Source organism: Phanerochaete carnosa (genome assembly GCF_000300595.1).
Source record: "Phanerochaete carnosa HHB-10118-sp unplaced genomic scaffold PHACAscaffold_6, whole genome shotgun sequence".
Classification (NCBI taxonomy): domain Eukaryota; kingdom Fungi; phylum Basidiomycota; class Agaricomycetes; order Polyporales; family Phanerochaetaceae; genus Phanerochaete; species Phanerochaete carnosa.
Genome location: NW_006767633.1, coordinates 1,722,182 through 1,747,353, shown reverse-complemented (window position 1 = coordinate 1,747,353; position 25,172 = coordinate 1,722,182). Strand labels below are relative to the sequence as shown.

The 25,172-nt window shown below is 53.1% G+C and overlaps 8 protein-coding genes across 8 annotated transcripts; 2 read left to right on the top strand and 6 right to left on the bottom strand.

Annotated features, from left to right (window-relative positions):
* Positions 1-14: 14 nt before the first annotated feature.
* On the bottom strand, positions 15-2,883 carry PHACADRAFT_196818 (uncharacterized protein; the record flags this gene model as incomplete). The annotated part of the gene is made up of 17 exons (XM_007397022.1): positions 15-136; positions 190-277; positions 351-436; positions 490-569; positions 622-689; positions 740-841; positions 890-956; positions 1,007-1,054; positions 1,105-1,216; positions 1,268-1,297; positions 1,348-1,537; positions 1,593-1,720; positions 1,774-1,886; positions 1,934-2,072; positions 2,127-2,140; positions 2,201-2,489; positions 2,550-2,883. 17 exons carry the CDS (start codon positions 2,881-2,883, stop codon positions 15-17), a joined length of 2,010 nt encoding a protein of 669 aa, XP_007397084.1.
* Positions 2,884-3,621: 738 nt separating this feature from the next.
* On the bottom strand, positions 3,622-4,344 carry PHACADRAFT_97651 (uncharacterized protein; the record flags this gene model as incomplete). The annotated part of the gene is made up of 2 exons (XM_007397021.1): positions 3,622-3,990; positions 4,051-4,344. The coding sequence occupies 2 exons, from the start codon at positions 4,342-4,344 to the stop codon at positions 3,622-3,624; spliced, it is 663 nt and encodes a 220-aa protein (XP_007397083.1).
* A 264-nt stretch (positions 4,345-4,608) lies between these two features.
* Positions 4,609-5,600, bottom strand: PHACADRAFT_162767 (uncharacterized protein; the record flags this gene model as incomplete). Its single annotated transcript, XM_007397020.1, has 4 exons — positions 4,609-4,877; positions 4,931-5,415; positions 5,469-5,536; positions 5,598-5,600. The coding sequence occupies 4 exons, from the start codon at positions 5,598-5,600 to the stop codon at positions 4,609-4,611; spliced, it is 825 nt and encodes a 274-aa protein (XP_007397082.1).
* A 76-nt stretch (positions 5,601-5,676) lies between these two features.
* Positions 5,677-6,289, top strand: PHACADRAFT_258198 (uncharacterized protein). The gene has a single exon (XM_007397019.1). It carries the CDS (start codon positions 5,780-5,782, stop codon positions 6,164-6,166), a length of 387 nt encoding a protein of 128 aa, XP_007397081.1. The 5' UTR covers positions 5,677-5,779; the 3' UTR covers positions 6,167-6,289.
* A 259-nt stretch (positions 6,290-6,548) lies between these two features.
* On the bottom strand, positions 6,549-17,998 carry PHACADRAFT_185313 (uncharacterized protein). Its single transcript, XM_007397018.1, has 19 exons — positions 17,679-17,998; positions 17,451-17,627; positions 17,179-17,394; positions 16,896-17,131; positions 16,125-16,844; positions 15,853-16,074; positions 15,515-15,788; positions 15,184-15,458; positions 14,957-15,130; positions 14,722-14,902; positions 14,342-14,668; positions 13,687-14,284; positions 13,514-13,635; positions 13,338-13,456; positions 13,068-13,286; positions 10,409-13,015; positions 10,014-10,354; positions 8,379-9,962; positions 6,549-8,324 (listed from the first exon to the last, which is right to left on the bottom strand). Exons 1-19 carry the CDS (start codon positions 17,839-17,841, stop codon positions 6,866-6,868), a joined length of 10,014 nt encoding a protein of 3,337 aa, XP_007397080.1. The 5' UTR covers positions 17,842-17,998; the 3' UTR covers positions 6,549-6,865.
* A 126-nt stretch (positions 17,999-18,124) lies between these two features.
* On the bottom strand, positions 18,125-19,482 carry PHACADRAFT_258194 (uncharacterized protein). The gene is made up of 4 exons (XM_007397017.1): positions 19,340-19,482; positions 19,037-19,277; positions 18,391-18,977; positions 18,125-18,342 (listed from the first exon to the last, which is right to left on the bottom strand). Exons 1-3 carry the CDS (start codon positions 19,379-19,381, stop codon positions 18,487-18,489), a joined length of 774 nt encoding a protein of 257 aa, XP_007397079.1. The 5' UTR covers positions 19,382-19,482; the 3' UTR covers positions 18,125-18,342; positions 18,391-18,486.
* Positions 19,483-19,656: 174 nt separating this feature from the next.
* Positions 19,657-21,120, top strand: PHACADRAFT_258192 (uncharacterized protein; the record flags this gene model as incomplete). The annotated part of the gene is made up of 1 exon (XM_007397016.1): positions 19,657-21,120. A coding segment is annotated over exon 1 (1,010 nt), but the record flags the coding sequence as incomplete, so codon positions are not given.
* A 2,100-nt stretch (positions 21,121-23,220) lies between these two features.
* Positions 23,221-25,076, bottom strand: PHACADRAFT_174878 (uncharacterized protein). Its single transcript, XM_007397015.1, has 6 exons — positions 24,833-25,076; positions 24,679-24,782; positions 24,533-24,632; positions 24,437-24,472; positions 24,345-24,385; positions 23,221-24,296 (listed from the first exon to the last, which is right to left on the bottom strand). The coding sequence occupies exons 1-6, from the start codon at positions 24,959-24,961 to the stop codon at positions 23,558-23,560; spliced, it is 1,149 nt and encodes a 382-aa protein (XP_007397077.1). The 5' UTR covers positions 24,962-25,076; the 3' UTR covers positions 23,221-23,557.
* Between the last annotated feature and the right edge of the window lie 96 nt (positions 25,077-25,172).

The window sequence follows — 25,172 nt, the reverse complement described above, 5'->3', positions numbered from 1 at the left end:
GGCCCATGCCATGGCTATGCACCGTTGGACTGGTTCTCCTGGTTCTCCTTGCTCTCAGTATTACCTAGCCGCTTCTGCACGAAGTGCAGTATGCTAGGTAGGTGCTTCGTGATCAGCAGTATGGGTTTCGACTCGTCTGATGCTCATGTCAGTAAAAGCCGAACATAGACATGCATGAGTATCACGAACCTGAGATAACAATCTTGCCGTGCCTCTTTGTAAACTTCTGCTGATCCTGAATCGCTCTGTGCTCTTTCGGAAGCACGACCATCGAGTGCTGCGCCAGCCATTCAGTGGCAGAGTTTTCGTGAGAAGAGAGATGTACGTGCCTGCGCGTACCACTTCGATACCTCGGGCAGCTCCCGCGGCACACCTGGGACGGTGTAGTTGCCCACGACTTGCACAACGGCTTGTACGTGTCGCACACAGTTGGCGGCTGTAGCGGTTGTCAGAGACGATGGGTCCATTTCAACCCGCTGGAAAACTCACAGCGGTTCTGCAGAAGGTCGATAATTCCGGCACAGCCGGGACCATGGCCAATTAGGGCGACCTTTCGGGCATTGGTCAATCTGGATCAGACATCAGTGTGCGGCGCATTAACGGGCGACGAGTGGCACTTACTGGATATAGTTATCCCAGAGATATGTCATGACGTCCGTTGACCAATCCTCCTTGCCGTCATGATGACGCTTCGCAGACATTCAGCTTACGTTCCCACGCAAAAAGGGAGACTGATTACCCTTCTAGTCTGCTGCGCCACGGGCTTGGGGTAAAGGTTGACATCGAGCAGCGCATGGCCCGCGCCAACAACCTGTTCTATAAGCTGTCTGCTGAAATCGACCTGGCAGAGCATTAGATACGCTACAAGACAAGAGGAGTGGGGACGAACCATGTATGAATGTTCCTCACGAGGGTTGCACATCAGCACAGATTCTAGCTCCACGCGCAAATTACCACTACAGTGCCATCTAAGTGAACAAGACTTATACGAGGCCGCACAACCTACAACTCATGCACGAAAACTACCAGCGTCTCGTTATCCATAATATCGGGTCTAGAATAAACTCGTTACCTTGATGTGCACATCCACTGAGATTTACTCACGTGCAAGTGACTTGCGAGAAGAACCGGTCTGTCAACTCTTGTGTGACGAACGGTACCTGGAGCATCTTGTGAGTCTTGAATAAATAATTCTGGCGGTGCGCCTTCAGCAGCTCTGCAGCTTGCTTTCAGTCGATAGCCGGCGATGAACTACGGGTAAACTGACCTGGTATCGACACTGCAAGTTCCTGAAGCTCTGTTCATCCTCATCAGCGCCCGCTGCACTTGTGAACAAAATCATAGCACCTTCTTGAGGCTCGACAGCCTTGGGATCCATGCATTTCCAGTACTTGCTCTGTTCCACTGCCACTTGGTAGATGGTCTCTGTAGCGATATCCGAGGCCACCATAGGCGGCAGCTCTGGGGGTGCTTCGCCCACTAGCACCTTTGCAACAGCCGTAGCGGAGCTCGAGATCGCGTCCAGGCAATAGCCTCCCTAAATAACTGGCTGGATCAGTTAAACATGTTGCGTGGGAGCAGTGTAATATGACCTCGAGGGCCACGAGCATCTTTCCCCGTGCAAGGCCTGCAAGCATGTGTGTCATATGGGCATAGCCAGCGGGCGTTACCTCGCATTCGCCGAGATCGTCTCCTTTCGCCGCGTCAAAGCCCGCGGAAACTAAACAGGACGCGTCTGAGTGTGTCGCTCCAATAATACCAAGAAACCCATACTGATAACGAGGTCAGGTGCGAATTCCATGGCGATCGGCATGACGATCCTTTGAAAAGCGTAGATATAGTCAGCATCACCCATGCCCTTTGTTGGCCATGGTATATTTACGGAGCTACGTGATGATTAGTCACTGCGGGTACGATATTCGCCGTGACCCACCAGCCGAGTCCCGGGCCATCTCCACAGGACTTAAGGCTTCCGAACGGCCCATTGGGGTAAAACTGGCCGTTCTCGTAACGATGTAGAGAAACATAGAGCACGTCAGGGTCATCATAGAACGCCTTCTGCGTACCATTTCCTATGAAAAACAAGCCGTTGAATCGAGCTTACAAACAGGTACATGTGCACCTACCATGGTGCACGTCCCTTTAGTTCCCGAGTCATCGTCAATACGCGTATGGACATTGAATGGCTTAAGAAGCTCACCAGTCAAGAATCATAATTTTCTTGAAAGCCGGCCACATCTGTATCACCTTTATTGCCACTGCAACATTGTTGAAGAAGCAGAAGCCCATGTGTTCGTCCGGCTCTGAGTGGTGACCGGGTGGACGAACGATAGCAAATGCCTTCTCCACATCACCGCGGACGATGGCCATAGCGACTTCGATAACCCCTCCGCAGCTGAGTCGCGCTGCCTCGGGGGTGCTCGGGCTGACGTAGAGAGAGAGATCCTGATAATACTGCTCCGAATCCACGATGTCCTGAGTGCTCATGTCTAGAGTGAGCACATGGCATCAGAACGAAAGCCAGTACGATATATGAGAGAAAAACTGACCACCCACAGCCATGACCTTGTCCCAAAGGGTTTCGCTGTGGACCATGAGGACCTCATCGCGTTCGGCCTCGCGGATGGGTATCTTTCTCATCTTAGAGATGAGCCCTGCGTCTCGAAACGCGTCGAATATGCGTTTGATGCGCTCCGGCTGCTCTGGATGTCCACTAATGCAACTGTGGCCCATCATACGCGAGTCGTAGACGTAACCTACAACCGGAAGGGTCGGCCGCGGGTTCTTCGGCGGCAGGGAGGAGGCTCGCCGCTCGGACGTAACTGCCTTGGCACGTTTGTGCGCCGCTGACGCAGGCTTTGCGCTCGGTACGTCTACATCCATGCTACATAACGCATTGTGTTTTGTGAGATTGCACACCGACAACGGTTGCTGATTTAACGCTACCTTTATGTTCGCCTTGTATGGGAGGAGGGACGAGGGCTCAATACGGACCGTGACAGCCTGATGCGTGACGCAATTCGGCCGCTTTGGGACCTTATCAGTCACGCCTTGTGACAGGTCTGACCTTCGTGGCTCATGGAGGCGTCCCAGGACGTTTAAGAACGTAAGAGTATCGATATCGTCATGCATTGCATCCAAGTGAAGCCGTATCAGAGGTACATGTGCTGATATTACACGGAGAAAATCACAGTCGGAAGCATATTCTGAGACGCTTCGCTAGGTGTTCTTGAAGACCTTCCTTTTGCGTTATGACTGACTCCTCAATCTCAGATCTGGCGATGTTGGCTCCCGTTTGTCTTGTTCCACCACACAGCGTAGGCCCGAAAACAGATGCACCAACACGCCCTCTGCAATGGCTCGCAGTAAGCGACTGATGACAATGAGTGCCAGGCAAATCTATCGGGTAGAGGTCATGTCAAGGAGACGGTATTTGTGCACTAACGAACTGCGAATTCGCGGGACTGGCAGTTGGTGTATTTCGCCCACTATCTCAAGAGCGGCCGGGGCGAATATCGCGTTGCGGATATCAGAAGGGCTCTGAGCTAACGCAAGAGATGCGAGATAGTAAATATGAGGACAATAGAATGCAAATGGGTATACATACAATACGCGATACACTTAATCCTCCTCGTGGATGACTATTCGTTGCGCCTCCGCCACTGGTACAGTAGGAGGCTGCCCCGGTGCCGCCTCGTTGTGCTGCGAGACACTGGGCTGCGGCCCGACATCATCGTCATCGTCATCGTCACTTTCTTCCCCCGGCCGCCGGAACACGAGCTCTTGCCCGTTAACTAGTCTCCGCTTCTTCAGCGGCGCGGCCGACGTACTCGCGTTCGCCTCTGCACGACCAGCTGTGTCGTTGTCCACCCCTTTGACCTTCGCGCGTTCCTTCTTCTTCTGCCGCTTTGCCCGATTCTTGGCTGTCTTCGCCTCCGCTTGTTGCTCCCATTCACGCCGCTTCATCTCAAATTCGGCCTGCTCTGCCTCCTGTACCCAGCAGATACGAGTCAGAACACCATTTTAAGCCTACGAGATGTTGTTACACACCTTCTGGGCTTCTTCATCCATTAGCTTCAGTCGCTCGTACTCTCTCCGCCGGCTCGCCTTGTACACATGGAACTCGCCCGAACCTGCGCCTGCACTCGAGCCCTGCACATTCTTCATCATCTCACGCGGAGGCCTTATCGTCTTCTCTTTCGGTGGAGGAGGAACATAGGCTGACTTCGACGGGTCTTTGAGCAGCTTCTCGAGCTGCTGCTTCTGTTTCTCGACTGCTGTGAGCGCATGGCGGTTTACTGGTGGGGTTGAGGACTCAGATGGAGGCGCAGGTGACGCGGACATGCTGAGTGACTTCTGCCGGTAACGATCAGAGTAGACTGGTTGTAAGAAGAGAAGGATGAATACTGGTCAGATACTGGTCAAGATCGTGGACGAAAGTCGGTGAGGCGCCAATCCTCGCTCATGGGCGCCCGTTGACACAGCCCTCTGTTCACTCAGCGATTTGTATACCTGTAAGGTATTCATACAACGAGAAGTTACATGCAAGCGTGATATACATAATATGCGAACTATGCCAGGAATGAGACGGAGAAAAAGATCAAACCACTACGGGATTGAGTTAGTAAAAAGCAGTTTGATAGTGAAGAGACACTCACAAAGAACAGCGTTGATGCATCCGTCGTTCTCGGGGTTGTTCGTTATTTGCGCATACTTTCCGAAGACGACTTTTCCACCAGCGGTAACCATGCCCAGCTCGGAAACGTTAACTTCAATGACTGTACCCTTCGTAAGCACCCCGAGCTGAGTGTACATCGGTGACTGTGGGTTCTTCTTCACACCGAGAATTTGTAGCTGGAATGTAGCCTTAAGATCGGCTGGAAGTGGGTCTGAATATATTAGAACGCCTCGTATCGGGTGATGGACGTACGATGTGTAACGTTCGCTTTCTTATAGCGCAGAGCCATGGGTCGGACGAACCTCTCCATCTTCACCGGTTTCCGCGTGAAGCCTTCGCCGACAAATGTGGCCTTCGTAACCATGCGCTTCCACGCTTTCTTCTTGCTCTTTCCAGTCCTCATGACCTTGAACATCTCGTCCTCTGCGATACCTCTGACCTTCGGCAGTGGTACAGCATATTTCGCAGCCTTGTCTTTTCGCTTCTCCTTGATAGCAGTAGAAAGGGCTTTGGCATCTTTTTGCCCCTCCCTGTCTAGGAGGTATGTAGGGAGGGCACCCTCGGGCACGACTGCGTTGTCCTTCTGCTTGACATTCCGCTCGTCGTGTGCCTTGAGTGTCTTCTTGAGTTGTACCTTCTCAGCATGGCGTTTGGCATGAAGGATCTTGGCCTTGAGACCGAAGGCCTTTTGAGCGACAGCAGAGGACTTGTGCGCTTCACGAGCCTCGCGCTTTCGCCTGCAAGCCGTTTAATGAGACTGATCTCCGCCGATAGCCTCTGTGCAACTCACTTGCGCTCGTAGTAGTCTAACCGACGACCATGCCGCTTAATGTGCTCTTCGATATACTCGTTCTGAGGCTGTTAAACATGAGGTCTCATCAGCACCAGATCTCACAAGACAAAAAGTACAGCGACTAACCATGGCGGCCAAAGGAAAAGAGGCAGAATTCGATCGCAAATTGCCGCTGCTTTCGCCACGGGCTGGGCGCCTGAACGTCTGCGCTCACCGTCACCCACGTAGCCCTGTACACGGCATTCAGGCTCGCAGCTCTCCCCATCTCTCTCATCTCTCTTTTGCCTCTACCCGACTTCTAAAAGACTATGTGGCAGGAGGGGAACAGCGCGTACGGAGCTGGCGCGTCACAGAGCCAGTACTACGGGCAAGCGGGCATGGCACAACCAGGCGTACCATTGCAATTCTACGCGCCGAGCCCCGTGGGCAGTACCTTCTACCCAGGCTCGCGGTCCAGCCTCGACAATCCAGGTGTGCAGGGGTCTATTCAACAGCAGCAAGGGAGCGTGCCTCCGGGGTACGGCGGGAACATCCAGTCCGGAGGGTGGTGGACCGCGTTTGGTACAGGTGGATTCGAGGGAGAGCCACCACTGCTAGAGGGTATGTCTCGTGACAGGACTAAACGTACAGCTTGGGACATTGACCATCGACAGAGCTTGGTATCAACTTCTTCCATATCCGTGCCAAGTCCTTAACCGTCCTGAATCCGCTCCGTGGCGTCGACGAGCGAATAATGGATGACGCCGACTTGGCTGGACCTCTACTCTTCATCATCTGCTTCGGAGTATTCCTGCTCTTTGTAAGTACAAGCTGATATGTACCTCTCTCATGCTTTCCAGACTCACTCGTCCTCCAGTCGGGCAAACCGCAATTCGGCTACATTTACGGAGTAGGCCTCCTTGGCTCCGCGTCCATATACACGCTCCTCAACCTTATGTCGGAGCAAGGCATTGATGCATATCGCGTCGTTTCAGTCCTCGGCTACTGTCTGCTACCTATGGTCGGTGTCGGCGCGCTCAGTGTGATGGTCACCCTAGAGTACGTGACTCAGGTGCATGTGTTTACGCACGTCCTAATCCTACGTTTGCAGCGGCATGCTGGGTTACTTGCTGTCTACTTTGTCGGTGCTTTGGTGCACATGGTCAGCTTCGAACATATTTGTCGCCGTTCTGCGCATGTCCGAGCAGAGGCTGCTCGTCGCATATCCCGTCGGACTGCTCTATGGCTGCTTTGCGCTACTCAGCGTCTTCAATGTAGGATCACACGCTGCAAGATAGGTGGCGCAGCTAGCAAAATACTTCTCATCCTGTCCTTGTTAGACTCAGTCTACGTGAAAGGGCGTGCATATTTGTTGTTCATTAGGTGCGAATAATCTGACATCTATCTGCTGTCCTCTATGCATTAGGAGCCACAACGGTGTCCACCCGCAGCTGCTTGCTGTACAACTTCAAAAGTACTTTCATGATCTCCTCCGTGGGCATCGTCGCATACTCGTGCACGTACTGTGGAAGTGAGTCCTCCAAGCTAAAACCCGCAGTTTTCATGAAGAACGGGTGCATGACGTCGGGGGTAGCCTCGCCGAGCTGCCGCATCGTGAGCCGCTCGATCCTCCGTGAGCGTGGTCGGTACAAAATTGTCGTCGTCTTTTTGTTCGCCGGAAGTCCGGGCGAAGGTGCACGCGAGCTACCTTCCTCCGCAGGACCCGCCGTAAGCAGTGTACTAGTGCGAGGTGTTGCGCTCGCTTGCCCAGTGCTTGTGCTCGTAGAGGCGGGGGAGAGTGCAGTAGGTGACGCGATCATCGGTTCTGTCGTTGGAGACAACACAGGGAGTCGCGCGGGCGTGGTCTTCGTGTGCAACAGTCCTGCACGTTTTGGTGATTGCGCCAACTCGTCCAAGACTTGCGTTCCAGGCGGCGAGCTATCGCGGTCGGGGAGGGTGAGCGATTCGGGTACTCTGCTCCGCCGTATCATCGGCGGCTGCGTAAATCCAGTCTGCGGTACACGAACGTCTGTGGACGCCTGTACTTGGTCCATCTCGCGTGCGAAACTCTTGCGTAGGATCGTAAGCCAGGCGTATAGCGACATATTGAGCGTGATGTAGATGTCTTCGTCCCTCATCCCCTCTTTCGTCGTGAACTTGGAGCTGAAGTCGTACAGCAGGACACGATTGCCGTCATCGACAGACTCTTCGCTGTACATACGCATGTGCATGAATGGCAACGTAAAAATAATCGCCTCCGACGCGTTCTTGGTGAGGAGGCTGAGCCAGCGCACGGTGTCCAGGCCTGGCTCCTCCTTTGATACCAAACTCAGGTTCAGATGTGACAGCTTGGAGATAGAGATAGAGGAGAACGCAAGGTGAAGCTCGCGCTTGGGTGGGATAGTCCCCGACTCGACTATGCGATCTAGTCGAGCATGTAGGTTGGAACCCAAGAATTGCGCGAGCTCAGGATCTCGCATGCTTCGAGAGAAGATGATGAGCTTCAACGTGTTTAACTTGAGGCTAAGTCCCTGTCTGATGATACACGCCAACCCCGGCTCTATCTCCCTTAGCTTCGCCCTGGCGGAAAGAAGCATGGCATTTGCGACGTCCGAAAGAGGGTTCTCCGGCTTGGCGGGGTTGGACCGTCGGAAAGCGAGCGACTCGCGGCTTGCCCCCTCCTTCTGTGCATCGAGAGTAGCTCTGAACTTGTTGGCGTACGACACAAGCTTGGGAATGGTTCCGACATTCATGATGGCCGTCACATCTGTCCCGTTCACGGTGAAAGCGAGCTGTACCTGTCTGCTTTCAGGATCTATATGTCCTGCGAACTTGGACCAATCGTCGTATATGCGAACGACCAAAGGCTCTGCCCTAGGAGGTGATTTTAACAACAAATATTAGTGGTATATTAAGCCTAGTACATACCTATACCACAGAAGCCGCTGGTACTCTGACTCCAGCTCAATGTCCAGAGGACCGCTGATCATTTGAAGATCAAGCATGTTGCTTTTACTGGACCTGAACACATCCTGCTCCTTCTTCCGGATAGTTTGAAACAAGAAATCGGGGACGGTCACGCGACCTGACAAGTTTCCAGTCGCGCGCGCATGTAACTTGTTCACCGAGAGCGATACCTCGGAGACTAGTTCAGTGACCTTTGTCCTCAGCACCGTGCCGTATACGCTCAGCTGAGTGGAGGTGATCGATTGTCCTAGGTCGATGTCCAGGCACACCTTCCGGAGGCGCAGCAAGAAAGCTGTGGTTAACTCTTGCTTCTGGGAAATCGTAGATATGGCGGTTTGCTGGCTTGGTGTCCGAGAAGCCATGGTCGCAGGGGTTGCCGGAGGGACGTTGAGAACAGGGATCCTATCTAACCATACCGCCTTGAAGCAGAGGATGTCTTGTAGACGCGAAAAGCGGACGCCACCGGAGAATTCAGTATCGCAAACGACCGAGACAGAGCTGACTGTGGCTCCTCTCGCCTTCGCAAAGTCGACAGAGAAGGTCAGATTACGAGCATGCAGACTGAGGCAGTCTTCACTCAGGAAGCCGTGCTTCAGACCAATGGTCAAGCCGCCAACATTACCGCTGAATGTTACTCGATGTGCGCCCGGTGAGATATTGACGACGAAGCCTCCGCTATCCCAGTGAAGCCCAGCGATGACGTTCACATCCGGTTGACAAGTCAGCTCGAGCCGAGATTGATCGATACGCAGGCTGAGACTGATCTGCATGCTGGACACAGGCTCAACTGGCACGGATATATGATCAAGCTGTTTTAACGGAGTCATTGGGGAGCTGAGGCCGGGTAGACGGTGCATGTCTTGGAAGCTGGTCTTCTTCATGCGGGCTTCTACGTGGTTGATGACCTCTGTGAAGAAGGGGAGAAGAGTCGGCCGCAGGGTGTTCTGACTGGAATGAATCGTGCTTTTGAAGATGAGGGTTGAAGGCTCAATCGGGCCTCGTCTTCCTTTCATCTTGGATAAGGCGGGTGTGGCACGATATTCACCCCAGACAGACACACCAGGAAGCTTGAACACCTCAGCGCCGAGTTCCCCGAGCTGTCTGTCGAGAAGTTCCGGAGAGTGCGTGGATACGACACGAGGTCGACTCGAAAAGCTGTATGCCTGGCTGAACATACGAACCCTGCCACTTTTGAAAGCTAAGGCCATGAAGATATGAGAGGTCAACAAATTGGTGTAGTTGTGCTCGCTAGGTTGCGGTGTGTCCGGAGATGACTCTTCTTTCATTGGACCACGGGTCGAGGCACCTGAGAACCGGTCGACACGATTCTTGCCCTCACGATAAACGTTGATCAAAGAGGAAACATAGTCCGGTATGGTCGGATCGAGGTCAAGATTGAAACCATCGATATCTGCGGCGATGCGCAGCTCCCTAGAACTTGCTCGTCGTTCTGACTTGAGTTTGGCGGTCATCTCGGGATAAATGAGTCGATTTCGGGTAGTATGGCGATCGCCAATGAAGTCAAGAGGCTCGGACTGTCGGAACCTGGGGATATTTGCTCAGCACATATTTGTCTGCCCGAGTGGTCTGCCGTACCTTGAAACGAACTGGAACGAAAAACCTTTCATGGAAGCTTGACCAGTTTCCCCCTTGTGTGTCCCGAATGATACGGACTTGATGGAGAAGAGGAAAGCACGGACTACGGCGTCACCGGGTCTGGCTGGTCGTGGTATATGCAGGTCCTCGCCGATTGTCAGGGGGAACGCCACCCCGACGTTCTTGACAGTGACGTTGATGATGTACTTGTCTAACCAGGACAAAGACTCAGACTGCGAACTATTTATGGTCAATTCCAGGCTGCGCAAGAGCGTTTTCGTTTTCTCCTTGAATTCTGCCATATCCTGCGCCCTCTGCTCCTTGCGGATAGAGATTTCAGCCTGTAGCCAGTCAGTTCCCCGGACATCCGTCATAGTTTAGTTTGGGCGTCGCACCTGCAAATGATCGACGAAATCTCCGAGCTGGCCAATCGAGCTGGGCTGCATCACTGCATGGATTTTGGTGACCGCCAAATTGACAGATTGTCCCTTTCCATCCTTCGAATTGCCCACCTCAGCGTTTAGGTCGATGATGACGAAAGCAGATCGGCGTCCTCTATCGAAAGACTGTATTGGACTGGAGGGGCTCGATCGAGGAGCGAGTGACAGGGCAAGATCGGAGAGCTCGAGATTGCCACTCAGCTCTGAGTCATTCTGAAGTACCATACCGCCGATGCGGTTGCACTCGAGAAGAATCGCAGAGGAAACACCTTCTAATCCGATACAGAGGCCTTTCATCTTCGCTTGTATGTGATACTTCAGTCCCGGTGAAGACGACGGCTTCTTCTCGTCGGCTCGCTTAGGACGGCTGTGCTCGATTAGGGACACAAGATCACTAAAGTCTTGACCAAACTTTTGTTGTACCGTAAGCAGTGTGTCCCAATGCGAAGGCTTGACATTGACCGTGAACGCTTCAACCAAGAGGAGCCCGTCGAGACATGTACCATCGAAACGGCCAGTGGCGGTGAATGTAGGTAACGGCATTCTGACGCGAACAGATTCCGATGTTTTGTCCTTGGAGGAGATAATAAACGTTTGGTGTCCAATTTGGGCACCGTAGTTATGACGCTTAGTACCGCGGGCTGACGCAGGACCGGCTGTATAAGCCATAATGCTACCGACCTCCCAGGCAACCCAGGTTCCTCGCATGACCTGCAGTGATATTCGGAAGGATTTGAGGGTCACATCCACGTTACGAGGGACCCAGACAGCCATAGACGCTGATCTGGGAGCCGCAGCGGGCACACCGGGGCCTGCATCAGGCTTAAGCTCGGCTAACAGGGCTCGAAATGTCTCTTCCAAGCCAGGAAGGTAGTCTTCTCTCCACTCCTGAGCCCATCGGTACAGGCGTATGGCACTTCGCGGTACGTTCAAGTGGAGACCATTTAGCCCAGCAGCGACACGAACGTAAGGACCTGCATCTGCCTGGTACCGTGTGAGGACATTGACTCTCCCGCCTGAGAAGACGAGAGCGGCCAAGATGGCATACTCGTCCGGAGTCGATATGTCTGCTAGAGCACAACCTTGTAGGCGAGCCTCCCGGAATACGAGCGAGTGGTTCATGGACACGTCGAGCGATCCTTTTGGTCCCACAGGCGGTTTGACAAGTGAGGTGCACACGAAGTCCACCGTAGAAGTTCTGTACTCGATGACAAGGTTCTGTGCGCCCGCTTTGACACGAAACGCGTTGGTCGAAAGGACGAAGTCGATGTAGGTGACCTGCGGCCGAGTCGGCGGCTGAGTCGCAGGCTTCTCGGCTGGTGGGGAGCGCGGACTGAACGAGATTAGCGCCTTCTTGTGAAGTTTGACTTCTCGGATAACATGCTGCGCGAAGACAACGAGCGAAGGGTACAGGTTAATGGCGACGTTGCCCAAAGAGATCACTACGCTGATATGGCGCATGTCTTGCCCGAGTTTGTCGCTGAGTGAGAGTGTTGTCGTACTCTTTGGAGGTCCCACGATATGCGGCTCATACCATTCTGCCACTCTTGTTCGCGCGTTAATAACGACTGGCGCTACAAGCACTTCGCTGTCGTTGCCATCGGGAGAGCTGTACACCGCGTGGATTCTCTGGAAGCGAAGAGATACAGAGCGAATCCCGAGCGATGAAGACGTTTCGCCGGGAAGAACTTCAGCAGTAAGGAACTCTAGAGGTGAGTTCTTGGGGAATGAAAGCGAGCCCATATCTGCGCCAAATTGGATCAGGTAATCTTGGAGCAGGTCCATGGCATCTTCTACGAAAAACTCTGCAGATTGTTGCGCCGATGCCTCCCGAAGTACTTGGCGCTCAGAGCCGGCGAGCGACTCTAGGCATCTCCGGAGGAAGACCAGGTACTTGAAACCGACATCCGCACGTAGGTCGCGAGGCCGACCACTCTGAATTAGATATGAAGGCTGCGTAGTGGAAAGTGGGTCGACGACGTCTCGTCTCCCGACGAGTTGGATAGCCTTTAGCACGATTTGTTGGTCGGAGAACTTGGTATAGTCCGCGTAGCTAGCGACCGCCGTACGTATCCCGGCCGCCAATTGCAGAGTCACGAGAATGGTGGGCGCCACATTCTCGGGGGCAGAATGTCGAGTCTCCATTGTAACACTTCCGAGGCTCAAGCTGAGGTCTTTGCCTAGCAGTGCAAACTTACTAGAACCGATAAGAATGTGCCACGGCACGTCCGGGGAGTTCGTCGGGTCGAGACCACAGGCAAATCGTTGCAAGGAAACCCCGAGGCACTGGTGCTCAACAATGCCCGCTTCCGAGGTGATCTTGCAGCTCTTGATCCGGAGGTCGTTTGCGAAAACATCCACTGAAGTTAGGTTGCTGTGCTGATGTGATGGGTCGTACTCTGCGGTGGGAGCTGGCTCTGGAATCGTCTGGGTCAAGTTGAGATGTAGAGAGGACAAGTTGAGGTCGATGGCGGATGCCTGCTTTCTTGCCTTGATCTGGGTGGAAAAGGAACGAATGTGTCTTGCAATCACGGTATCAAACAGCAGATCAGAATTCAGTTGCTGGAAGAACTTCTTTAGCAGGACACGATACTCAATGGACTGTAATACCTACATGTCTCTTGACGTCATGGAGTAGCCTATCAACGGCAGGCAACACCAACGGGGTCAGCCGCACACTTGCCAGCTTGTGCGACGTGATCCGAACGATTGAGTTATCTGAACTATCGTCGAAGTCGAGATGAACATCTTCTAGCTCTGGATCGAGCTCGTCTTCGCATGCCCATTGATACAATTTGTCTCTCAAGGCGGATTGCCGTGCAGACGACGGATCCTGTGTTGTGTAGGTTTAGCCAATATTTTCAGACGATACAAGGGAGCGCACCGATGTGAGGCTGAATGGGGATTTATGCCAAAAGGAAGGAAGCGTTAGGAACCTCGACTGGTAGCGGCGAGTAACTGCATTGTAGTCATGCGCAGAGGGCCAAACGGCATGCATTTCACCTACGAAATCAAGTATCAGCGTACAATTGGGCGTGCACAAAACTCAGGATTACTGACTTCCATTGTCCTCGCTGTCCGAATGGTATGTGTCGGTGGAGTCGTCGTCCTCTTCGTCACCACTGGAAATATCCTCGTTGTCCACCACATCTGGCAAGCGAACGAGCGGCGGACGAGAGCTCCTGGATATTAGTCAGCCTCGCGCTCGCTAAATTGGGCACGGAGTGACTTACGCTAAACGAGCGTCGCGATCGGCCTCCGAAACGTATTCCTCGCCTTCTGAGTCTGACATCCCACGAGATCGACTTTTCATATGAGGAGCAGTAGGTGTAACAAAGTCAGCGTTATCGATTTTACGTCTCCATGCCTGTTGCTTTGCTCGGGCAAATGATTGCGCGCAGGGGATCCTAAGCTGAGGTAAATACAGATCTGTGTCCAGGATCCCACGACCGGGTGCTAGGGCGTCACTGGGAACTGGCTGATCCGGTAGATAGAGGAGCAGTGCTCTGCAAGTATGCCCATCTTGTGCAGCCAAGAACTCTGCTTGCGCTTGAGCTCTTTCGCGCCAGCCCAGAGGTGCAGAATAGATATCGATGTTCGCATCTAACTCAGCCGACGCCGCCTCGTGCCAGCCATTGGACACAGCGTCCTTCGCCAGAAGGGCTTTCATGGAGGCGTCGGGGATGCGAAGACTTGTTACACTGCTATACAGCTTTCCTGCAAGATCGTTGTTGTCCATGCGCAAACCGTTCGGAAGTCTGAATTCAAGAGCGGCACTGTCGGCTTGCCAAATAGCTGTAAGTTCACCGAGCGTAACTTTGAGGAAGGTGACTGCAGAATGCACGGAGTAACTTAGCATCGAGGATAGGAAAGTGCAGGGTAGCTTACCATCAGGATCAGACGGGATATCGTACTCGGGCGCGGGCGCGTTCAGAGGGTCAGTGAAGTTGAGGGCAAAAGCGGTGTTTGCTGCAGCCAATATCTTTGACTCGGTAGATGATAGATGCGCCATGACGCGATCGATATGTATGTCCCAAATGCAAAGGTACGTCGCAGTATGCGGCTGTGGGCCGAAGAGCCGGTGTGCGATTACGTCGAGACCATCAAGAATGAGGGTCTCTTTGGCGTCTCGCTGCAACTCGCGGGCGAGCTGCAGATCCTCCGAACAACTGGTGTGAACACTGCCGGTAACCGTGTCCATGTTCAGAGCAAGCTCTGTAGAACCAATTTAGCTGCTCGCCAGATTGCATCAGTCTTTGGAAACCCACCCATGTAATACTCATGACTACGCAGATGTATTTGGAACTCCGGGATGGACATTGCAACGCAAGTACCAATGTCGCCTTCTTCAACTTCGTGCTGGCTGCTCTCATAGCCTCGCAAGCTCGCAGGCATGATGACAAGACCGTTGGTGACAGACGCATCCAACTCGATTTGGAGAGCATTGGACTGCAGGGGCGATCATTAATCTCAGATAATCGGACTTGAGGTCACTTTACTCACACCACCTTCGCGGTATTGGAGATCAACCGGGTCTCCAAGTGGCTGTCCCTGCTTGCGTTTCTCGAGGTATTCGTACAAGGTTGAAAAGTGAGTGAACGAGCCGAAGTAGTTGTTGCGCAAGGTCATAAGGTGGCGAATGGTCCAACCATATAGCTTGTAGACCACATCCTGCGCCTATACCGAATTATCAATAACTAGACACCATGGTATAGTGCTGCCATACTCACCTCGAAGGCAAGTTTGAGCTGGTCAATGTTCTCTGGATGTACGTCGGGCAAGTATGAATAGGATGCATTAAGGCGAAGAAGGCCAATGCGACCGAAATCGCTGTTCCTATGCGGCGCAGCGTATAGACTACGGGTGTTCCACCGAGGAAGTGTCAGCCGGCCTTGGACGTTGGGGCTCTCTATCCAGAAAGAGACTTCAGTCGTTCCTGGTCTAAACTTCGTCATCGGGACGATGACGTTGTTTTTGAGACTCTTGCCATACAACGTAAGAATTGCTGCACGTGTGAAGTGAGCCTCAGCAAATGATGAGGATTGGGTAGCGATTTCATACCGTTCTCCTCCCGTATGAGCGGCTTGTCGATGATATTGTGGTCGTTCACATAGATATTGATCTCGTAATTCTGTATATCGATCTCGAACTTATACACCATGGGGATAAAGCGTTCGTAATTACTCGGCGGCCCGGACACCCAGTCTTTCGCGAGGTCGGTAAACATATTGATGTGGTCACGAAGAAGGTAGAAGACGGGCTGGCGGAGGGCAATTGCGAACGTCCACTGTCTTTGGTCACTCCACTTCAGAGATGATGGTAATTCTGCGCGGACCTTTGAATGCGGTTAAGACATTGAGTTCACCATTCTAGGCAGAGGAAGCGTCATGTCAACTTACGACGCACGAGTCCGCGGTTAATATACGAATGTCATTCAAGCTAGATGTGATCGTCACTGTATCTAGATGGACGTGCAGGGTTGGCTCGTAACCTCGCGTGGTGGCGACCATGGGCATCATGTAGCTGATTGTGGAGCTATCCCCAGCCCGAACGTGTATGGATGCTGGCTCGCGCTTCCGCGGCCGATTTGGTACGTTCACTTCGCCATCCCACATCCAATTCTGTAATCACGGTTTAGTCTCACGCTGCAAGCTACGTTCGGTCGGCCTACCTTGGATGGCTCACGAAACGGGATTTGAAGTATCACGCCATCGCGCAGTTCAACCAACATCTTCATGCATGTCCAGACTCTTGCGTCGCCCGGACGCAACGGTGTTGTCGGCATGGTGTCAGTGAAACTGGGAGGGAAGAATGCCTGTTGGAGAATTGCCCTCTGCCGGTCGGTCCAGGGCCCATAACGAAGCACACCTCCTCGGATAGCGAGGTCGACACCCCATTCCGGAGGCAGATCACCATTTCCGATGTCCATGGGATCCTCCGTGAGCCGAGGCATATCCTCCACTTCGGACTCTCTTGGAACGACCCCGACAGAGTCGGCATAATATAACAAGTCCAGGAAGGGCGCTTCCAAAATCTTCGCCTCCTTCGCATACTCCAGCGTGACGAAGTTAATTCCGAGAGGAGTCTCTTCCTCATTCGCCTCTCGAGCACGTCGCTTAGACCAGCTGGAGGCATTAAGAAGGGGATTGTGGTGCTGTCGACGGCTGACGACGGTCCAGAGTTTCTGGCGACGCCAAAGCTTGACGAATGAGGAGAATGAGAGATATGAGAATATCCGAAGAGGCTGCATCTCCTGCTGTACGCTTGAGTGCAACTTCTCGCCCATTTCGACCATAGTACCTTCAAAGTGCTGATTTTCGGCGAAGGAGACCACAGCGTTCTGGAAGGTTAGCTGCAAAACCTGTTTATATTGGTCATATTTGGAACGCGCCTGAGGGAGCTGATAAGTAGGTATCGCTCATGATCTCGCAGGCAGACTCACAGGTACAATGCCGTACGTTCCCCTAGTACTGCGAAATTCCGCTACAAGCAATTCAGGAGTGGATCTATTGCCAATCATAATGGCACCCTTGGTAATCTCGGCGCCAATAGGCAACAGGTCCTTGGGGTCTAAATTCGGGAGTTGCTTTCTAATGCTAGCAGACCACTTCCTGAAGACCTGAGGGGTTTTGCTGTACACAGACGATAGAAGTGATACCGGAGGTCCGAGGTGTGTTGCTAGTAGGACGTCAGAACAGACCATAATACCAAGAATAGGCACATACACTCAGGCACAGCCGACGTCCAGCTGAATATCTTGCGGAGTGGGCCAACGCCTTCTCCGCTCATTCGTACATGTGCCTCTTCCGACGTATTAGGGAAATTAGTCTGCATGGCAGAGATGACATTGTCGTATGCGGCGATGCGATTATGTATGAACCATTCCAGGCCTTGCAGTGAAACGTGCAGGCGACATGACAGCGGAGCCTTCTGCGCATTGACTAGTAGAACGTGACTTAGTTGCAGTTTAGCAATTTGAACGGGGAATGCTACACACTCCCAATATCCTCCCCCACCACACGAGCGTGGTTCAGATCATCTTCGCCAGCGGGGACGCGAATCCAGTATCGCCAACTGATCTGACCCTTGACAATCCGTATAGTCTGATTGCTCGAATGGTATGCCACATCCTTAACGAGAATTCTTCCAGCGAGTATCGATATGTGAACAGAACCTATGTTATATGTTACACTGCGCGCCGCTTCCAGTTTTTGCCCAGACTCACCTATGTCTACCCATATACTTCCGACGGTCTTCCCTTGGCTCCAGAACAGTACTCGGAGTATACGCGTTAAGACGAAACCAACAAAACGGTTCCAGTAGAAGAGATATAGAGTTAAGCCAATAATGATACATATGCAGACTATGAGGAGCCTGAAGTTGAGCATTCTGTTGGTGGAGAGCGAGCGGTCGGAGAGTCGATTGTATTGCGACAGATATGGACCAGATTATTGAAGTAAGACAAGCCGTCACAAAGACATGAAAGGAGTAGATTATTGGCCTGCACACCGGCGAGTGTGAGTGGACGAGGATGATAACGAGAGACAGTGCAGCTCGCGGCGGACGCGAAAGGGCGCTCGGGATGTTGGGCGTTCGACAGCCACGTGGCGTGAGCGCGCGACCGCGCCAAGCAGTCCTCTTTTATGGGTTCAACTTTACCTCCCCGCCCTTCGGTAGGAGAGATCCGAGGACTCTGTGAACCGAGCATGTCGACCCCCGCGGCTTCCTCTATTGCGACGCCGCTCAAAAGGCTTGCCTTACATTCAACTGTCACCTGCGCCGCACAAGCCACGGACTACGGGAGGTGTATTTTGGCAACGTATGCCGACATGAGGAAGGACGCGTGCAAGGAGGAGTTTGCGAGATTTGGCGCATGTCTACGCGAAGCTGTGAGTGATACTTTGGACGAATGCCGATCACAGGCTTAATACAATCAGATGAAGCGCAAGTGGTGACTTTTGCCCGCGAAGGAGAAGCAGGGTGCACCATCGCAAACAGATAATAAGATATGAATCGCAAGACACTCAAAACAATCACGTAGGATCCAGCCCTCCGGGGACTGTACGTCGATCTCTGTCTTCCACGCCTCGCTCTCTCCGAGCATCCGCTTCTGTACGCGCTCTTTGTCTCGCCCGTGCTCTCGCCCGAATCAAGACTTGAAGGGTGTTGGTCAGATGCCAAGGGGTGGTGGTATTTGGCAATGGTAGAAGGTCGTCCGAAGACAATTCTTGCTCAGGTGGTGGCGGCGCAGGACTCCTGAGCCTGCGGTATATATGGCTAATACGCAGATTTAGGACATAGGGTGGTTCGTATAGTGTCTCAGATTTGTGAGGGTCATCCTCATCGGCGGAGAACAGAGGTGTGCTAGACGTGGGTGGCGGGGGTATGGGTAATAGCGGATCTGGGGTATCGGTTGGCATTGCTGACTGCAGCGACGTCTCATACGCGATCGTAGTGAGAACCATGTTGAGGATGATGATGGTAAAATCGATGCACAATAGATGTAGTTTTGTTGGGGGTGAGGCTGCGGCGTAATGGTATGATTCCAGCTGCCACCAGGGGTGTGAGAATCATAGAGCGCACCTTGTCCCACGAAGTCCAGTACAACTGACCGTCCTTGCACCGGGCCTTCCGTCGCATGTACCCATATACTGTTGATGTTGAAGAGGAAGATAAGGAAGAACCAAAATCGCAAGGATAGCCTCGGCTCAATGTCACGCGGCCTCGCGAACTGGAACTGGAACATGGTGCGACATAGGTAGGGCAGGAAGGCCGGTGAGAGAAAGAACGAAATGGCATATAGTTGATATAGGGTACGCTCGAGCTATGATCCATCGCGTATATAGTTAGGTATTGCGACAGAGATTCAGACAGCATAGAGCGTACTGAGCCGACAATGTGTTGTCTCTGGGCATAGCGCGTGGGCATGTCATGTAACCCTGCTCAGAAGTCCAAAGTAAATATGCCTTGCTGCGTTTGCCAGGCGTCGTAGCGTCGTCTTATGGAGCTTAGAGTGAGCTGCTCCGTTACAGCGCGGACGGGCGCAGACTCGGTTACAGAGCGGTGTCAAGGGCCCTCCGGGTGCAGCGACTCATCCGGTGGGCGCTTCTTGGGGTCCGCGTCACTGGCGCGACCGTCACTACTGTGACTGCGACGAAATCGACTGCAGCGCGTCACGGAGGCGGCCTATGTTCATTAACCTTGCTGTTCTGACATCCGCTTTCGTCTTTCCTCACGATGAGCAAGCCTCTAAAGAAGACCGACAAGGGGAACAGGACCATAACAGATTTCTTCGCTCGGCGATCGTCGATGTGCACCCCATCGTCGTCTCAACTAGCATTATCTCAGCCCTCCTTGTCCCAGCCGACCCCGGCCAAGAAACCAGGCTTTAAGCCTGGTATAAAACAAACCACAAAGAAGAAAACAATACCATCCACTCAAGATAAGGGCGCCATATCGATCTCCTCTAGCGGCCGCGACGATCCCATCCTCGTCTCGGCTAAGACCAAACGTTCTCATGCTTCAGTCTCTGACGACACTAGTGACTCTGTAGCCGTTATATCTGCGCCGTCTAAATCTAACGCGACTGTACCGACGAGGGCTCCAGCAGCTCCAAAGCACACCAATTCTCGATCAACACAGTCCAGTGCAAAAACCACTATCAAGCGACGGGCGCAGCCCACCGCCGCGATAGAAGCCAGTTCCTCCACAGCAAAGCTTCCTCCGCGTAGGAAGCGCAAGCTCGATTGGTCTGATACCTCCGACGAAGAAATGTTTAGACCGGATCCCAACGCGATGAACGCGGCGCTGACTCGCGCCCCTGTTCCTCGCGTCGTGCCATCGCCACCCAAACTTACAGAGGGCAGGACGCATGCGGACATACCCTCCAGCCCCAGTGCATTTTCAACGTCTTCTAAACGACGTCGCCTTTCATCGCACGACTTGCCCGCCATATACCATGCTTCTGGGGAAGAGGCCGATGTGGAGGAAGTGCCCAGCAGCTTATCCGACGAACAGGAACTTGTGCTCCCGAAGTCAGCACTGCGTGGCGCAGAGACCACGAAGAAGAACGTTGACAAATGGTGTCTAGAAGTATCTGCTGAGTCCTCTGGTCATGAGCGTTCGCCACCACCCTCCGACTGTCCCTCAACATCACCAGTCTCGTCTTCTCCCACTCATGAGATCGTACCATTCCCCGCGGAAGGACCACTGGACGTGGAAATAGATATAGACGTGGACATGGCTGATGCTGCTGATATGCTCAAAAGAAACCATACTCTGCGCCACAGCGAATCCGAGGCGGAGGTTAGCCAACAGTTGTATTTCCAAGAGCCATCCTCTGGCCTCATCTCGATACCCCCTCCTCTACACACGACTCGTGCTACACCCAGGGATGCTGAACCCTTTGTCGATCATTTCCGACCGCATACACCCCCTCCCGTAGAAGTCGGAGACCGTCTTTCGCCACTACCACCGACCCCTGTGGCTCTTGACACTGAGACAAAAACAAGGCAGTGGATTGAAAGGATCAAGGCAGAGGCATTAGAAGCTGCTAAGAGGATGCAGCGGCGAGACTCAGACGACGAGATTGATCTGCAAAGCCTTAGTGACAGCGACGACGGCGATTTGTCCTTCTCAGCCCTCAGGTTAATTACACGGTACGTCTCCACATTATCTGGATAAATGTGAGGTGTAACTGTCCAATAGTGCTAAAACCCCTCCCCCAAGACAAGCGATTACTACATCATCTCCGCTTTCGACTACTCCGCCATCGCCCACAACAGATAGCCAACAGGCAGAAGCTGGTCCGTCCTCGCGCTACAGCCTCAGGCGTCGTGATCCTGTTCAAGGCAAAAAGCAACGCTCTTCCTCGCCCGATATAGAGCGTCTCAGCCATGCACGCCCTCCCAAAAAGCCAGCTGTCAACCCTCTAGATAAACTCCTCCGCGAAAAGAATATACACGAGAAGTCTGGCAAGGGGATGGAGGGCGTGCGCCGCGCTGAAGCTGTCCTACGTGATGAGACACCTGCGAGGAGTAAGGACGAGATGCTGAAGGAGATGGACTGCGAAGAGGACAGTGAAAACGACTCCATGTGGGCAGACAAGGGCGCCGCTATGGAGGTTGTGCGTCAGAAGTCTCGCAAGTCGGAGTCCTTCTCGTTGAACACTGCCCTTGAGGACGATGATAGCGATAGCGAGGAACCGGCAGACTTGGACATCATCGAAGCGACCAAGCATCTTGGAAACGAACAGGGCGAAGCCGTCGGCAAGATCCTTACCAAGGATCGCAAGGGATGGCTATCGAAGGGTAGAAGCAAGAAGCGGTCAGTGAAGGGTCTTTCGCTGTGGGACGAGCCCGATCGCGACCCTGAATCTGTTATGGAGGGTGTTTCGGAGGGGCTTGTGCGTCTTCCCTGCAGCGACAGCGATATCGAGAGCGACCGCGTCCTATCCCTTCTCCATTCAGCTGTCGAAAGTGAAGGTGTGTATTTGTCCTCGGTCGCGCATACTACTTCTCTAACGATCGGTCTCGTTTAGACACTGCTCGACTGTCGAGCCTACTAACCATGCAGCTTTTGTCACGATGTAAAGAGGTCAACAAGCCCAGTCTGGTCAGCTGGCTCTTCTCCCTCGGTCTGCATTTTCCTTCCCCTTTGTCCGCATATATACTGAAATCGCACCTGTGTCACAGGCCTGTCCGAGGATAATGACATTAGTGAGCAAGCTCATGTCTGCTTGCTTGTGCTGGCATCCCGCATCTCCACACCATGCAATTTGTCAAACTCCTTAGTCCGTTGCTTGCAAGAGCTCGGCGCGAATATAGGGCTGCTCGAGTCTTGCGGTCTGGTCGCCTGCGTGGGCGCCTCTAAGAGACGCCTCTCGTCTGAGACTCGCTCCGAACATCTGTCTCGCATAACTGATATTGCAAAGGCTTTCGCTGAGTGAGTTCTTCATGTTTTGTGTCAGGTACAAGAATTAATGTTTTCGTAGGAACAGCGCCGTGCACGCCGAAGATGTCCCGGACATTATCATGGCATTGCTGCTCGTCGGCCTCGAGTCGTCAAGTAGCGCTGAGCTCCGCACGGAGATTATGGTCGCTATTGATGCCCTTGGCTCTGTGATGCCTGGCTCATCGTCGGGTTACTCTGATATGGTGCGTCGATTATTTTACCCACAGCATCTACTGACGTCCTCTCGCTCGCAGGAGCCTGTGCTGTGCATGAGAACGTTGCGCTTCGCGGAGCGGCTGACTCCGGTTAACAAGGCTTATCTAATGTCGTTCTTCTGCGGCAGTTGTCCTCCGATGGCTCGTGTAGTGAGATGGCTGTCTCATAGCTTGCTACTCGGTGACCGTGTCTTTCGAGAGGCAAGTGACTTACGTACTTCCACTCGAGATCACAAGCTGACAATCTCGCAGCAGCCTTATTCATCACTTCCTGCACTCGAGCCTATTGTTGACCTTGTGTCTCCCATGGGTGGCTCCAAGGCGATGTTCGACGTTGTCAGCGGCGCCGAAGAGGAAGACTACTTCGATGACCTCCTGTGCTACGTGCAGATCCTCAACCGTGCGTTCAACGACATTCCCGCATACGTTCAGGAGGAGAAGCGGCTGGCTGCTGCGAACTCGCAGCCCACTGTTACTGGCGCTTCCTCAGTCTCGTCAGACAAACCAAAGACAGAATTGCAGCGCATCAAGCACTCTCTCGACATACTTCATGGGAAAATTGGTACGTTAGTATTGTGTTGGTATACGATCGACTACTAACATTTTGCTTGCAGTGGATACACGCGCGGCACACCTGGATAGGTCGCGTGTGAAGGCGGCTCTGCAGCAGCTGTCCTTCCGCATCTACTACACGCGGGAGGCGGCGCTGAAGTGGTCCCGCTCTGCGCGTCCTGCAGGGCTGCGAGCCTACTTCCGCAAACCGACCGCTTAGAAACTTAGGTCGCACGTCCTCCGATCCCCCTGCTGTTCTTCATTTCTCCCTTCTGCCTCCTGTATCAGCTTACAGATGTATGGCTATTTGGACTATAATAAACTTGTTGTAGCACACCTGGACCACTCTACACTATACATTAGTTAGTAAGTAGGTTACTGTACATCAAATTAGCAGATCTGTCGCCCCAAAATCGTTGCCACTCTCGTCGTTCTCAGGATGCTCGCCCTTGTGCCGCTTGCGTGCTGTCTCCAGCTCTTCGACGTCGGACGGATTCAGGTCCAGTTCGATGTCCCAGACGGGGCTCGGAGGACGCTTTCGCGACGGATTCTCGCTCTCAATGTTCTGTGACTGAGACAGCGGAGGTGGGTGCTGCTCGTCTAGCGGGGGCGTGTTTAGATCGAGCTCGAGATCCCATACGGGACTCGGTTCTCGAGGTGGGCGGGCCACTGTGTTATTATCCGCCCGTTGCTTGCCCTTATATTTCGCAGCAAGGCGCTGATCAACGAAAGAACCGGGGCCGTCCGGCTGCTTCTGTGAGGCAAATGGCAAAACACTCGACGTGCTGCCCCGGAAGGGCCTCTCGAATGCATCTTTGATACGTTTCACCTTGACCTGGCCGAAGCCTGGCAGCTGCAGTAGCCGCTCAGACGATGCGCTCGCAATGTCGGCAAAACTCTTTGGAGGTCTGAGGCTGGGATGTCCAAGAGAACGATGGTATGTAGAACATACCCCAATAGAGGTCCGTAAAATCTCGATGTCGGTCTTATTCACTTTGTTGATGCTCGTGAGCGCTGTTCGCATCATCGAGTTGTAATCTTTGTCAACGCGCTCTTTGATGAGTGTCGGAGGCTTGTGCTCAAACTGCTTGAAGGTCGAGAGGTAAAAACCAGCCTCCTCTAGCCTGAAGATTGATTAATGGGAGTTTGAGTGCGTGGTACAGCCTGCTCACGTCCAAGCAACTACAACGGTTATATTGTTGATTAAGCACGTCTACGGTCTACAGTCAGTTCGCAGCCCGCTGGAGCAGTCAAGTTGCCGTACCTTTGTCAATTCTCGTATCGAGTCCTGATGCTCGCTCTGAGGATCAAGGACTGAGCCACCGATCCTGTTCCGTAGTCCAGCAGAATGTACACTTACAACATCACAGAGGATGAGAAGTATCCTCAGATTAAAGGCGGTCCCGAAACGTTCTATCCGCTGGTGTATATACTCCGGATGGAGCCTGTGATATCTCAAGCTGCTGACAGTAAGACCCACTGTGAAGGTAACCTGGACCCACCGACCTCAAGTACAGCACACCTGTCGTTCGTCCAACCTGGTAGTCGCATACGACATCGCCGAATTCTTTGCCAACATTTTTGATGCACTCCAGCACCGGGTTGCCTCTCTGTTCGGTATCTGTGAACTCAGGCCGGTCCGTTTGATGAGCCATCGTACCTGGCATGGATTGACAAGAACATTATTGCCGATGCCTGGTTGCACGACAGGTGGTTTCACAGGACCGGATGAATTCTCTGCTCTCAGATCCTCGGCAGGCCTGGTCGACGTCGAAGCTGAGGCCTGCATGAGGGGCGCACTCTGCGTCAGCCTGAATCGTGACGGACGGCGTCGAGTCTATTTTTATGGGACGGGATGCCGCGCGGTGCCGGAGATAGCAGGCGGGAGCGGGAGCGATAGCATGGGAGAGCACATCGACGCGTGCTAAATTCACGCACTCTTGTTTCACTCGCTGCGCATGTGGTTCCTATCATCCCAGGCCCCAGCTGCATATATAAGC